Below are 15,844 nucleotides of genomic sequence, written 5' to 3'. Positions count from 1 at the left end.
ATCCCTCTCGGTATGTACTTCCTTTATTCTAGGTGTATCAGGTACCGCTGATTCGGTTCCGCGATACCTGGAGTTATCGAATATGCTTCATATATACCTTGTCAGTATATGATGTACTCTTTATACGTATATACTCTATAGTTAGATATTCGACAATAGCCCCCTAACTCTACTCCGGACGAGAGGTTTCCATAAGCACCTACTCGAGTACTACCAAGTTTAAGCTTGATCGAGTAAAGTAGATCAGTCCCATGGTCAAAAAGAATCGAGTATGGACGAATCCTTTCTCAAGTATCAAGTGGAAGCTTAGTCGGGTCGAGCGTCCTGTGGCTAACCACACGACTCGAAGAAAAAAGATTTAAAGAACTTAACTGATCAACATTCGACTCCGAGTAGAGTTAAAAAACCTTTCGAAATTTGAAACGACGGGTATGAGAGCATTTAATGCGGGCAGAAGGGTGTACAGAGATTCGCACATCGTCATCATTCCTTTTTTTTGCGCCAATCGAGGTGTTGCAAAGGTGGGAGTGGTTGAAATGGTGGTAACTTTTTGGTTTTTTACCCGTAAGACCCAAACTTGCAGCAACCATTCTTCGTCCTTTGCCATTTGTCTTCCTACACAAGCCTCTCAACTTTCTCTGCCTCGACACGCACTATCACAAGAAAAAAGTTTAGATCCATGGATCCCAACCCTTCCCCAATGATTCCGACTTCCTTCTCGCCGGAGAAGCAGTCGGATGCAGCAGCTGCCAGCGCCTCGCTCAATCAGTATGATGAGGCGCGGTTCATGATCGAGGCCTGGACACTCTCGGGGATGCAAGAGTCCCGGCTGGCGGAACTCAAAGCGGAAGGAGTGGTGCCACTGCGCAGCCTGGTCGAATGGAGGACGGCATCGGGTGAGAGATTCCCTTCCTGTAAGATCAAGCACGAGTTCATAGTTTTTGAGTATTTCTTTTGTTGCAGATTTAACATCCCTCCTTCCAAGTTTCTGCTCAACGTGCTCGATCGATACCAGATTGAACTCCACCACCTGAACCCCAACTCCGTCACCATGTTGAGTGTTTTTATTCATCTTTTTGAGGCTTTCCTCGGCATTGAGCCAAGTTTGAATCTTTTTCAGTATTTCATAAATTGAAGAGGATTACCGACAATAAATGTGTTGGGGGATGTAGTTTCTAGTTGAGGAGTGGAATGAGAAACTCCTATATCTTGGTTCCCCTAACCTCCTCTTGGTCAAAGGATTGGAAGAAACTTCGGTTTTACGTCTCCAATCCCGACCCAATCAGTTTTCCTTTAGTGTATAGATGTCTTTTTCCCGTCCAAAATGTTTCTTGGATGCAAGAGCATTGAGAGTCCAGCCACACCACCTACTTTGCCAACAAGATTGGCATGCTGAGGTAATTTGGCCTAACTAGGTGGCATGTGGCTAGAGACTTTATTAGTCAGATATTGAGTCCCTTGAAGGCACGAATGCGCCTGGCTTGGGAATACAGTGGGGATGAGGATGCTTTCAAGGATGCGGCCGGATGTAAGGCTTAGTAAGCTTTGTCGAGTAAACCTTTCTTCTCTTTTTTAGCCCTGCCTGCACAGGATGTCACCGCTCGGTTGAACAAGCTTTTCTCTTCCGGCACACCGGAGTGTGGCATTCTGCCTTACTCCTTACCGAATCCTCGACCAGACGTAAGGATTTTCTTAATGGAAAAGTAGGACCGGTAATTGCCTATTTGATCTGATTCGTCTGTATGACTGCAGACTCTAGTTTTTCGTCAAGAACACATCTTTTCGAATGAGGTCTTTGATCTCGACGATGCTACTTTCGCTGATGCCATCGACAAGGGGAAAAGATCGACCAACGAGGAGGCCGAGGGGTCTCTTCAATCGAAGAGAACGTCCCCGTCTTCTCATCTATTGTCGGATCTGAGCCCTCTCAAGCGCAAGCGAAGGAGCCCTCGGGTATGCTGATTGAAGTTCTTATTATCTTCTTATTTCCTTCCAAATTATCAAGTAGATACTTGAATACATTCAGTTTGGATGAGTGGCCTTTTGTTAGGGAACAACGAGCGTACCTACCCAATTGCCTCCTCGAGCAACCGCCACTCTTGATGACCCGGCCGAAAAGGTAACTCTTCTCGAGTTATCGATTTCCTTTCGGTCATTCTATTAATGGCGAGTTGCATGGATGGCTCTTTTTTTTAGGGGACGTCTGACGTGTCCTCGCAATCCCCAACTCGAGGGACTTTCATGCCTGATGACCCGACTAGAGAGGTAATTTTAGTCGAATTATCGCTCTTTAGTTGGTCATACTTTTACTCGATAATGCATTCTTATTATCTGGTTCTTTGCAGGCTACTGGTGACTTGACTCTACCTGGTCCATGTGTAACTCCTCCACTAACTCCACCTACCGGACCAAGAACAAAGAAGGTGACCACAAGAAGGCAAAAGTCAAGCATCATTTCACATTTTTCGATTTCAAAAAGGTTTGTGTTGGATTCTGATCTCGAATGGTTGATTGGCAGTCCTTTCTTTTTCTCTTCTCTCATTCTGTTGATTGCAAACTATCGACTGAGGTGCAAACCAAGGCTGCTAGTGCCTTGACCAGTCATCCAGGGCTAACTTCCCCGGTTGACTCGGCCTCAGCTCCAATCAGAGATCCTGCCTCAAGCGTGCCCGAAGAAGACCCGCAGCTCAGGGGAAGTGAAACTTCAATATCAATTCCAACTGATGATCAGTGGGCGGCGATAAAAGCTCTTCTCTAGGTTAAAAGCACTCAAGTAGCCGCCGCCGAGGCCAACCACCACAAGAAGCTCGAAGCCAAGAGGGAGAAAATTGAACGTAAGTCTGTTCTTGATCACAAGTGCGTGATTCGATTATTCGGTGACTAGCAAATAATTATTGTTCGGTTTACCTTTTTTAGGCCTTGAGTCCTCCTGCAACAGCAAGAAAAAGCTTCTTGCTGATGCAATGAAGAAGGTTAACGATGATGTCAAGTTTCGGGAGAGACTCAGGAACCAAGTGAACACCGCTCGAGCTGAAAATAAGGCTATGATGGCAGAGAGGGATGGTGTTGTCCTAGCTCTTCAAGAGCTGAAGGAGTGCAAGTGCTGCCACATTGCTAGGTATTCTCAAGAGCTATAACCCCACGCTTGATACCTCATTAGTGACAGTTGGGTTCAATTGTACTAGCGAGGAGACCGCAAAACTTGTTGAAAGCGTCCAGCCAGTGGTTCCCGCCTTTGTCGAGTCGTTAAGGCTTAGTCTGCTTAATGATGATAGTGATGAGAGTCCCTTGGATTGATGGTCCATTCTATTCTGACACCTGTAAAACATATTTTATAATCTGAGAATGCACGCAATAGCACTTCATTTTGCCAGTCTATTATGCTTTCATCTACTATTCCCATGTTGATAAAATAGGATTAGCATAAGTAGATGCAATAACTGATAGATACATGTTGTCATCGTTCTTAGGATCATACAATTACGCATCTATCAACACCTAAAATCTTAACTAGATAAGCCATTAGATGCATAGCCCTCGAGTACTCTTGAAGACCGTAATAGTGAGGAAAAGACTAATACAGAGCTAGAAAAAGAAAGAGCACATCGAATTTTTTGCAAACTTTTATCAATTTACACATTTGATCAGCATACAAATATGAACTCGATAGAGAGCACACGTAAGGCAAACTAGGACTTCATAACCCTTTTGGCTGTTAGGCATGAGATGTCTGACAATCTTTATCCAGTTATGCCTCCTGAGGTATAGTTGTCCGTCATCGACCCAACACATACCTCCGTTGGTTCTATTTATCGTGATCAACGCAGAGCCAGATAAAATTTTGCAAAAAACGTATAAAAAGAAATATGGTACTACAATGTAGCCCCTGACTCTGCAGTCGAGGAAGAAAATTACTCGATCGGAGAGTAGAAAAGGACATACCTGTACCATTGATTGGAGAACAGTGTTATAGCTCAGAACTCTGTACTCGACCAAATCTTGCTCTCCACCATGTGCTTGATGATTGAGTCAGTTGAAGAGTAAGTCTCTTTCTCGACCATGTACTCGATAACAGAGTTGGTCGAAGAGTAAGGCTCGTTCTCGACCATGTACTCGATAACAGAGTCGGTTGAAGAGTGAGGCTCGTTCTCGACTGAATACTCGAGAATGCAAGCCCCCGAGCGTTATGGTTTTGACTGCAATATGATTATCGAGTGAACTCGAACCAGTGGGCAGGTGGGCATTAAAAGATCCCACTCCCATTTTACTCGTTTTCACCGTAACATTGATCTGACGTGTCATAATGGCCGCCCATCCCTCTTTGTAGAGACGAGAGAATCCATAATGCCATCATGACTTCCACCAAAACGTGCTACATGCCCGAGGCGATGCCATCGTTTTGGATCTTAACGGCCACATTTACATAGTACAACTCGTTTCCCCCACTATAAATAGAGGGAACTCGAAGCCGTTTGTTCGTCGTCTCCTTTGTTTCCTTTACCCATTGCCTCCTAGGACTTGTAGAGCTTGAAGCCATGGCCTCCACTCCATCTCCACCTCTTGAGCCAATCCCAGAAGTCCTTTCCCCTAGGCCGCTCACCATGATACCCCCTGAGGTCATCATCATTACGTTTCCGATGACAAGGACTTGAGTAACGGGCCTCAGAAGGAGAGGGAAGAAGCATCCACCATGGATCGTCGCCGCCCCCTCACTCAGCGTGTTCGCCATTACATCAAGACCTATGCTTCGGCACACGCTCTGCACCGAAGAGGAATGAGGATGGTGGTGATCTCGATCGGATCATCGACCAAGCCACCATTGAGGTCTTTAGTGGTGGAGCCCTCGAGTCGTCGCCAACAAAGGAGGCACGGTCGCCTTCTCCGTCGACAACCGCCAGATCGCCTTCACGCCAGGCAGAAGATCACTCGGCATCGCCGGTGCCGGTCAGCAGCTCTAGTAGGGCCTTCGCCTCGACCACTTTTCCTGACCCTTATGTTGGTCGACGGCCGATTCCTGGGGTGATCAGTTGCCACCCGAGGGAGGAGTATAGAAGGTTCCTTGACTCGTTCAAGGGCGAATGAGGGTCCATACGCTTCCAAATTTTTGGAGGTGGTGGATCATCACTATTTGCCAGAGCTAGGCGGATCCTTTTTGCTAATTTGCACTAGCCACATAGATTAGAGGAAAAGGGAAAGATTATGTAATAAAGTAGCTAATCGAATCGAATGTAATTGACTTACCTATAATCTACCTTTTCTATGAATAAAACTTCCAGAGTTGGTCGATGTTCCACGAGTGCTCGAGTATCTCGCCGTTCGGAGTAGATAGCCATATTGACCCATGTCGAGTGACTTCGACTACTATGTAGGGTCCTTCCCACTTAGGTGATAACTTGTGGCGTCGGGCCTATTTTTGCACCTTTCATAGGACGAGGTCCCCAGCAACAAGTTCTCTAGGTTGAATTCTCTGGCTTTGATATCTACGCAACACCTTCTGATACTTAGCCGCTCGAATAGATGCTCAATCTTGGTACTCCTCAAGTAAATTTATGTCATCCGCTCATAGCTGCTCCTGCCTTCTTCAGAGTAACTTCCCACTGGAGGTAATCCGAACTGCAACTCAGTCGGAAGCATCATTTCCGCTCCATAAACCAAGAAGAACGAAGTTTCACCAGTGGCTCTATTGGTTGAAGTACGAATGACCCATAGTACTGAGGGAAGTTCTTTCACACAGCGTTTCGAGTAGGCTTTTAGCCTGTCGAAGACCCGAGTTTTGATGCCCTGTAAAACTATTCCATTAGCATGTTTGACTTGTCTGTTACTCTGCGGGTGAGCTACTGAGGCGAAACGAGTTTTGATATCGAATTCTTCGCAGAATGCAATAAAGGTCCTACTTCTGAACTGGCTACTGTTATCCATAATTATCCGATGCAGAATGCCGAATCGAGTAATTATTCTCCTCATGAACTTCGTGGCCGCTCTTGCGGTTATCTTTCCTATGAGTTCAGCCTCTATCCGGCCTGGCCATATAGAAATACCTGAAGAGATCTAGATATGGCTTGACCCCAATAAAGTTCTTGCACATGTGAGCAAAAAACGCTTAGCATGATAATGGAGTTAGGGTTGAGGAGGAGGTGATGGACATCATAGAAGAAAATGATGATAGTGACGAACTCGAAGAAGGATGGCACGAGACCGGCCTGGAGAAAGGAGGCAAACCTCATGATCTCCCCCTCGTGGGGAGCAAGCGTGTCCTCCCCAGCACAGTACCCAAAAGAAAGGCACCGAGAGAGCAAACAGCTCTCATACATCACCTTCAGCCTCGCCTTGGTGCACTTCGACTTGGGAAAGTCTAGCTCGTTGCCAGTGCGTGGTGCCTTGGGATTTCTTAGGGGGGGGGCTATAAGGAAAGCTCTGATGGAGAAGAAGGCGATAGGCATTGGGCTCTAGGGCTGGGTGACTAGGGAGATGGCAAAAAGTTTCATGGGGAGCCTTTGGTTGTCCAACTTATAGGGCTAGGACGATATCCCAACCGCCGCAAGCCCAACTGTTTTGGAATTCAAGAGGTCGCATGGAAAACCAAAATCCTCTCGGGTCCAGTGGCAATTAAAGTTTCTCTCTCGCACAATCCTCTCCCATGCACATGCCTTCCTTTTTTCTCTCCCAGGATTCTCTCTCTCTCCCTGGACGTTTAACCTCCCCTCGGGATGTGGTTTTCTGAGCCAACCACAAAAGTGGACCATGTAGCCAACCACTCCCTGGGCGATCATGTTCACCCGGGGCCCAAATGGTACAACTCGGTTCGACCATGACCGCATGACAAACTGCTCAGTCTATCATATCCGTGAGGGAGCTTGTAGGCTACTGTCGGTGTAAAGAATAATAGGGTCCCCTGGTAGGGGGACCCACGACGATCAAATATCAACATTTTCTACGTGTTATGATTGGGCAGGAGCATGGTCCTCCGGCGCATCCAGCTAGTGACCACGTGACCAGTTTCTCAAACCAGTCCCCAGGTCTCAGAGGGAAACCCCGCAGCCAGTTTTCTCTGGTCATAAGGCGGTTATGTGCCTAATTAGTCTAATTTCATTACATACTTTTCCACTCAAGTGTTTCCTCTTACCCAGGTCATCCTTCTGGGTGGATCTAGGCGTGGCCAGCACAGGCTTACCATATCCCGTTTTGTATCATTAAACACTACAGGACAGCCTAACAAGATGTGACAGTAGGTTTTGCAGGAGCGTAGACGACGCGTGGAGACAGGACCTAGCAGACCAGGCGATAAGGATGATGCGAGCATTGGAGCAATGGAACAGACCCTGTAAATCGACAAGGCAAGTGGAATATGACCACTTGTCGTAATAATGGGAATAGGTTAGAAGGATTAGCTAGACCTAGGTCTAGCTTGGGTCCCTATGTAAATCCTCTCTCCCTCTGATATATAAAGGGGGAGAGACACGGAGAACAAAGTAAGTGTAACTAGTTCATTCAGACCCATATCAAAAAATACATAGGATGCAGGACTATTATCCCCAGGGAGGCCTGAACCTGAATAACCCTCGGTGTTCTTGACTTCATCACACGCACGCAGCTAGGACATACAGCTCGAGGATGCAAATTATGCTCACGTCGTCAGGTATACCCGATATCATTGTCAGGGGCAACCCTCGAGAGCTCCGAAGCCCAAAGCAGCTAGGGTGGCAGCGACAAACTGGGAGGGAGTACTAGTTGTGGGATTGGTGGCTGCGGCAGACGGCAGGAGCCAGTGGGATGGACCGAAGAGGAGGGCCATCTCAGTATCAGGGTGCTGGTTGCTGGGGCCGACAAGGCACAATTGTGCTTGCAACAGGCGGGGTCAATAGCAAGTGGGTGCCCCTCAAGGTGCTACAACCGTGGGCGGGCCCTCTCTGTCACACTAGAACTAAGGCGGCCATCCACCTCCTGGACAACATGGGAAGAGGGGGGAACTGAGAAGAGATACGGGCACGACTTGCCTAGCTTGAAGCCGTAGTGGAGCAATGAAGAGAGAGGGGAGGTATTGTCACACCCCAAAACCCTAATCTAGTTATTAAGAATGCATACGCATCATGACATCATGCTTCATGTTGTTGATTTTGGTTTAAGTAATTAAACACATTTTGAAAATGTTACGTTTTTTTATCAATGCGCACTTCCACCGTATATTTATAGTGGAAATTGTTTAGAGATAGTGAGGAAGACCCCAAAGTCATTAAGGAAGGAGAAGAAAAATAAAAGGGGAAAAGAACGAAGACTTTCAGCACATGGGCCCTCCCAACGGTCTGACCACTAGAGCATAGAGGTGCCACTAAAGCCATCGACCAACTCTATCTCGCTCTCTCTCATTCATTCACTCCCTCACTCCCTCCCCTTTAGCAAATCGAGAGAGACAGAAGATCACCTTGACCACCTTGACAGCCGAAGATCAACGGAGAAGACTTCCCCGAGCTCGTTCCCACCGTCTTCTTCACTAAAGATGCTTCCACGTAACTTCTTCCACCTCAAGTCCAATCACCAACCTAGACCCCAATCTTCGAATCGAAGCTTCCCTAGAGTTGGCCAACCCCCTAGAAAGCTTCCTCATGCCGAGGTGAGATTTCTCCTACATTTTCCCATCGTTTCTGAGCTCTAACAGGTCCCCATTTTGTTTAGTCCCGAGCTCCACCCTAGCTATGGACTTCATCCATGGGATCCTCTAGTTTGGCCCCATGCATGTTGCCCAAATGCCCAAATCACCTAAGAAACACTTCCCTAGTCTTGTAGAGTGTTTTGGTACTCTTTATGGTCGAATGCATCACCGAAGCCTTCTCTAGTGACCTCGCTGAGGTGTTGTCGGCTAGGCCCAACGGTCTGACCGCCACTAAGGCTGGTTTGACCACCAGGTTATGACTTGGTTGGTCAAACTTTCAGCCAAACTCCCTAGTCAGGAGTCAGACCATGGTCTGACCATCATGGGTCCGGTCTGACCACCAGATCTACTCAGTATCGTTTTCTTCTCTATTAGACCTCCATGGTCTGACCACCACCTGCGCCGATCTGACTGCCTGTTACTCAGTACCCTGTAACCTTAGGTTGTCTCATGCAAGGTTTATACCTCGTTTAACCCCATCGCGTAGGCGTTCTTTGGCAAATGTTTTCGTAACTTGGTGCATTACATCTTGTTCATGATCATGCATCATAAGCATACATTTCCATTCATTTATTTGTTTATTCGATACGTTCTTAAATTATTTAGGGAGTGACATCTTGATGGTTTAAGTGGTCAGGGCAAACACCGAACTTGAACTATACGTGAGTGAAGCGCTAGAGCAACAAGACAAGCATATAAGCATATTTCACCTTTTGCTTTGGATCTTATGGTGTCTAATTTGATAAGTTATCTCTTTTATGTACGTTGTGCATGTTAGCGAGTCAATGTCAAAATTTGTAGGTAGACCCTATGTTGATGTATTGTTCTCTACCTTGAATTATTAATGATCCCTTACCCTTGTAACTTGGGTATAACAATATTGCTGTCTAACTTAAAAGTTATCTGAGATGCTTAGCAATGCATAAGTCATCGGTAGAAGTTGAGCGGTGGTTTGACCATCGTCGCGAGCTATAGGGCTTAATTATTGCTTCACAATGAAAATGATGTTGGAATGGATGAGTTGTGAGAATGAGATAAGATGTGAACGGTGCCAGGATAGGTCGAGAGTGGAACCTTAATACCATAGATCGTTTGCATTGATTAAGCATCGACTGTTGGTTGCCGTTGGCTTAAGCATTTTCCGTACTTCCATATATTTAATAAATGCACGAATGATCCGATTATCATAAGCCGTGCTAACGCTTGACTTATGACCCTATGACATGTCGGAGAAAAAGAATGAGGAGGAGCATAGTGGTGGGGAGCTGGAGGTGTCCGAGACATGCTCACGGTAACCCTGGTGCCATAGGGGCATGTGCAAGTGGGTAGTTCCAAGTATGAGAAATGTTGTCTCAGGGGCCAACATGTAGGTAAAGATGTATCCCCGTAGGATGTAAAATCAATTCGAATTATTGCACTTTCAGTTATGATCATACTTATGTCTATCTGTATCAATTGTAGAGTTCTCATGTTGGGATGTTTGTGGTATGAAAATGGCTAGTGTTGGTTATGTTTGAAAGATTATGATTTCGTGATGGATATGCTTATGGTTATGATCTCATGTTAGAAATGTACAAGTTATTAAGTTATAGATGCTCACACTCTTGAGTCGTTAAAATGCTCATAAATTCATTTAACTTTGTGTCTTATTTCTTGCTACACGTCCCCAAATGCATAACCCTTGGAGTAAGTTATTACATGTACCCAATATAGAATGTCTTATGAGTACCTTCGTACTCAACTTATTTTTGTTGAGTTTTGCAGGTGAGAAAGAAATAGTATAATTACTTCACGCCCGCCGATGTCGGTGATGGGCAAGAGTAGTATGGGCTACTCGTGTTGTTTTGCAGTGGCACCTAAGGGCAAATGACACCACCTACCTTTTGCTATTTCTAAACTTTAATTTTGCTACGTAGTAAATTTAACCGGCTAGGAGATGAAACTGTTTTTTTCTCCTAGCATTCGTTGTTCAGTAAATTATTGAACTTGTAATAACTTATGGACTTATAATATAATTACATTACTTGCTATTTATTATGTATTGATATGATAAAGCTTGTTGTAAAAACGTGTGTTTTAATTTTGGACATAAAACACATACCGGGACTACCGGAATAGAATTCGGGTTAATTGTTGCTGGTCGTGGTCATTGTGGTGAGATATGGGTTAGCATGTGGCATATAAAAAAATAGGTGTGTGCTACCTCTTATCTTATTGAATGATTGTTCTAATAATTAATCCGAATACGATTTGGATGGTTCCTCGTAAGGAAGGCCTCATGTTCTTTGATTTGGGGTCGATTTGAGCAATTCGGTGGAGAGATCGAAGGGGTGAGGGAAGATTTGAGCGATTCGGTGGAGAGATAGAAGGGGTGAGGGAAGACAATGGTTCTCGCAATGCTTCTCGATGAGATCGAGAGACCTCGTTCAATGAAAACAAAGACGAGAGGTCCCGTGGGGATATGGGGCCCACATGGAGATTTTTTTGGAGCCTCACATGTGAATTATGTTGAGAAATGATCAATTCATATCTATTAGAAAGAGGTGTCTCCCCAACAGACATCCCTTCATTCATGTCTATTAGAGAGAGGTGCCACTCTAACATATATCCCTTTCATATTGCATATATGTAACAGACATAATACAATGAATCAATGAATTATATATTTACCATGTTCAATTGAGTTAGAACCAAATAGATTGGCTTGGTGGTGCTTAGAGCCCTTCACATCGATCGGACGGTGGATGTGGTGTGCGTGCCACGAGACAAACGCATTCACGTTCAAAAGTTAGGCTTTATCATTCTTTAAGAGAGAGAAATTTACAAAAAATTAAAAAAGAACATCAATAAATTGACAACCGGAAATTAGAAAAGGCTACAACAGGTAGCACAAATTACATCAACGACCCGCTAGATTTGCAATTATCTGGCCATCGGATAGTCTCGGTGCCCCTCTATAACTCGTCTTAGATTTGCGGGATTGAAAGTTCTTTTGTGTTGAAAATGCGCCGGTTTCTTTCGTTACATATTTTCCACCAAAAATAGTGTGGGAAGCCAATATTTTTTCTTCGGTCTGTTTGGGGCTTCGTTCTGCCACTTTCAGGAACCAATCAAGGAAGAAATTGCGTGCATAATTTATTAATTATTTATATCTCCGTGATTCGGAATGAGCCGAGATGATTCCTTGCAAATGCAACTGATTCACGGTGCCATAGTAAGCTGTTGTAGTTAAGTTTCGTTGGCATTGCTGTTCTGTACTGACACTCTGACAAGCATACCAAACTAACAGCTCATCAGCGGCTGCAAAATGTACTACTATATATATTATCACGAGTAGGTAAGGAAGCATATCGTGATTAGGACTGCAAGAAAATCTGATCCAAGCCTTCATAGGCTGGTGCTGGACTTGCAGGGCTAAGTTTGTCTCGGAACAAGTGCAGAGTCGGGCTCAGCTTGGACGCACCTACACGTTTTCTATTTTAAAAAAGCAGCCCGTGATCGTTTCGCGCCTAACTCTATGCCACGATAACTGTATAAAATAGAACGTTGAGAGTGCACCAACTCATGGAAACAAATGGTGCTGAGAACGGTTAATTACACTACATTTGTGAACTCAAATAAGAGTAAAAATAAGGGGGGGGGGGGGGGCAACTAATTATTGGGCGCGCGCGCCAGTCGCGGACCCTTCCAGACAGCCTATTTTGGGTAAGCACCCTGATTCCCCCTTTCCTTTTTAAGTAATTTTTTGACTAAACAATTTTGAGCAAAGATTTTGATTAAACCTTTGATGGAAATTTTTGACTAAAAGATTTGGATAAACTTCTGATAAAAAATTTGACTAAAGGATTCGTTAAAAGATTTGGACTAAACATCTTGATAAAAAAAATTGACTAAAAGATTTTGATCAAACATTTTGACGAACTTTTGATAAAACTTTTTGACTAGAAGATTTTGAGCAAAACTTGTTTCAAAAAAATCTGAGAAAATATTTTTTGCTAAATATTTTCTATAAAAAATTTGGGCTAAAAGATTTCGAAGAAAATGAAACTAGGGTCAGGATACTCCGGGTGTGCAGGGGTGAGGCCTCCCCAGGCAGCAACAGTGTGCCTCCTAGAAGCGACGGTGCCATTTTGCTCTCTTTCTACATGCACGGAGAGAGAGGGTATGGCAGCGCTCCTGGACGGCCTTCATTCACCGACCGGGCTGCGCCTTCATTGGGCACGGGTAGATCCGGCGAAACTGAGGGGGAGGAGCGAGTGTGGGAGAGGGAGCAACGGGGAGGAGAATGGGTTTTTCTGTTCTTTTAAAAAAAAATCGGGGAAGAGAACAGGATAAGGGAGCCGTGTCATGCGCCAGCGAACACGTCAAATTTTTAGTTGTGAACTTTTTAGTTGAAATTCAAAATTAATTCTCAAATTTTCCAATTGGATAACCCCAATCCAAAGAGGCCTAAGCAAAAAGGAGTTTCGTTCATCTCCCTAATTGGTTGACAAAGCTCCTACTCTTTCATTCCAAAAAAAAAAAAAGAAGAGGCGAACTACAAGCCAAGTGGCCAAATTTCCATTTTATGTATCAGATTATCAGTAGAGCTCTAGGGTCTGCGCAATTTTTCTCCGGCTACAAGACTACAAGGGTCAAAAGGAGTTCCTGCGCGACATATATCCTTCATCGATCTTGAATAGTCCACTACACATCTTCATGCACTGCATATGCATATTGCCCCAATTTTGTCAACCAGACAGCCACTCCAACATACTTCGCACACCAAGTCGCAATATACAAACGTGATTGAACGAACATGCTGAAACCAAACCAGCGTCGTCTGCATCGATCTGATCCGGTAATTGTTGCTTTGTTTTAGTTCCGGAGCAGCACTAGATTCCAACCTTCATCTGCCCACCGTCGCCTTCTCGCCAGGCTGCACATTGCGAATTAGTCAACCAATCCGGCGCGAGTTGAGGCGCTCGCTCACGAAATTTTCTTTCCCGGAGCATCTCCGCCTAATCCGCCCATATGGCCACGCAGGCACGCGCCGCAGCTGCGCACACTATATATACGCGCCGGAGTCTCGCTTGCTTCTCATCATCAGCTGGTACAGTCTTCAGGTGGTTGTATCACTGCTCACTAGCAAGCTTGCATTGTACTTGCAGCTCGCTAGTTGGTCAGCTATGGCGACCGCTGCAGTGAGGTGCTTGCTCACGGTGGCTGTGGTGCTGGCTCCCCTTCTCGCTGGTGCTGATGCCGGCCGGCCGCTGTCGACGGGTTTCTACAACAAGAAGTGCCCCAACGTGCAGAGCATCGTGAGGGCGGCGATGGCGCAGGCTGTCACGGCGGAGCCGAGGATGGGCGCGTCCATCCTCCGCATGTTCTTCCACGACTGCTTCGTCAATGTGAGGCATTGTTGCTGACGCCATTTTGTCACCAGTTGCAAGTTGCAATGCATGTATGTCACGCTGATCGGAAATGTGGTGGTTTTCTTGATGCAGGGCTGCGACGCGTCCATCTTGCTGGACGACACCGCGAGTTTCACCGGCGAGAAGAACGCCGGGCCAAACGCCAACTCGGTGCGCGGGTACGAGGTCATCGACGCCATCAAGACCCAGGTCGAGGTCTCCTGCAACGCCACCGTCTCCTGCGCCGACATCCTCGCCCTCGCCGCCCGGGACGCCGTCAACCTGGTACGTCTCATCTCATTAACCAAAGCTTGTGGCCTTGTACATAAGCTGGTACACCGCAATGCAGATGCAGACATGCAGAACTCTGTAAGTAACCGGTATGACGTCCGTAATGCAGCTCGGCGGGCCGACGTGGACAGTCTACCTCGGTCGCCGCGACGCGCTGACGGCGAGCCAGAGCGCGGCCAACGCCAACCTCCCGGGCCCGGGGTCCAGCCTCGCCACGCTCATCACCATGTTCGGCAACAAGGGCCTCTCGCCGCGCGACATGACGGCGCTGTCCGGTGCGCACACCGTGGGACAGGCCCGGTGCTCCACCTTCCGCGACCGCATCTACAACGACGCCAACATCAATACCACCTTCGCGTCGCTCCGGCAGCAGACGTGCCCGCAGGCCAGCGGCGACGCCACGCTCGCGCCCATCGACGCGCAGACCCCGGAGGCGTTCGACAACGCCTACTACCGGAATCTGATGAGCAAGCAGGGCCTGTTCCACTCCGATCAGGAGCTGTTCAACGGCGGGTCGCAGGACGCGCTGGTGAAGAAGTACAGCGGCAACGCCGCCATGTTCGCTGCCGACTTCGCCAAGGCGATGGTGAAGATGGGCGCCATCAGCCCGCTCACCGGGACGCAGGGGGAGGTCAGGTTGAACTGCAGGAACGCCAACTAATGTCAACTGGTGGACGATCAATATTAAGTGTTCCAAGGTCGGGTTCTGAGTAGTGAAAAGTCAAAATGGCTGCTCGTAGTTTGCTTAATCATTTGTTTCTGATTATCCTACGTGGAAGGAGTAATCCTCCTGTTCTTTAATGTTGGCAATTGTAATGATAAAGTCGTCAAGTTCCTTGTTCCGAAATTTTTGCATATTAAGTAGGAATCTTTGTTACGGGATAAATTTTATGCAGCAATTGGAATCTGATAGCACTACTAATTGCTACGTGTTCATCATACATGTGGAGGCCCAAGTGAGATCATTTCTTTTGGGTGCTTAAGGCCCAGTCACACCCTAAGGTGGCGTTTGGATAGCTGGTGGATTTGGGTTAAGGAAATCAGATGAGATATGATGAGATAGGTTTGGGTTAGGGTTATGAAGTTTTAATCCCATTCCCTTGTTTGGCGTCATTGCTTTGGATGAAGTTAGTGAAAGAAGGCAAGAGCAATTTTAACCAAAAGGAAGCGGCAGGTGACAGCGTCTCCATATTTTCCAATGATAACCCACCCTCCCCGCTGGGTTTGGATCCGTGAGAAATGAGCCTCTCTTTTCCCAATCCCAAACCCACCTCTTTTCCCATTCCCACCAACCAAACATGGCAAAAGATATCCTTCCCTCCCTATTTCCATTTCCCATCTGCCATTTCCAAGAATCCAAACACCACCTAAGGATACGCGGTGAACAATGAGATAGTCCAGGAATCAAGAAACAAAAAGGAACTTCTCTTTTTTTTTGGGTTCATTTGGTAAGTATCAGTGGCAAAATAAGGCCAAATCTGGAGTCAGACTCTGAGCACGTACACATGCATGA

General features: G+C 46.3%; 1 protein-coding gene across 1 annotated transcript; it reads left to right on the top strand.

Annotated features, from left to right (window-relative positions):
- The first annotated feature begins 13,747 nt into the window (after positions 1-13,747).
- Positions 13,748-15,241, top strand: LOC133926858 (peroxidase P7-like). Its single transcript, XM_062372996.1, has 3 exons — positions 13,748-14,037; positions 14,134-14,325; positions 14,441-15,241. Exons 1-3 carry the CDS (start codon positions 13,816-13,818, stop codon positions 14,990-14,992), a joined length of 966 nt encoding a protein of 321 aa, XP_062228980.1. The 5' UTR covers positions 13,748-13,815; the 3' UTR covers positions 14,993-15,241.
- Positions 15,242-15,844: the final 603 nt, after the last annotated feature.

The sequence above is a fragment of the Phragmites australis genome, chromosome 8 (assembly GCF_958298935.1).
Source record: "Phragmites australis chromosome 8, lpPhrAust1.1, whole genome shotgun sequence".
Lineage (NCBI taxonomy): Eukaryota > Viridiplantae > Streptophyta > Magnoliopsida > Poales > Poaceae > Phragmites > Phragmites australis.
The sequence above is the reverse complement of the archived record's forward strand: the minus strand, read 5'-3'. Positions and strand labels throughout refer to the sequence as shown.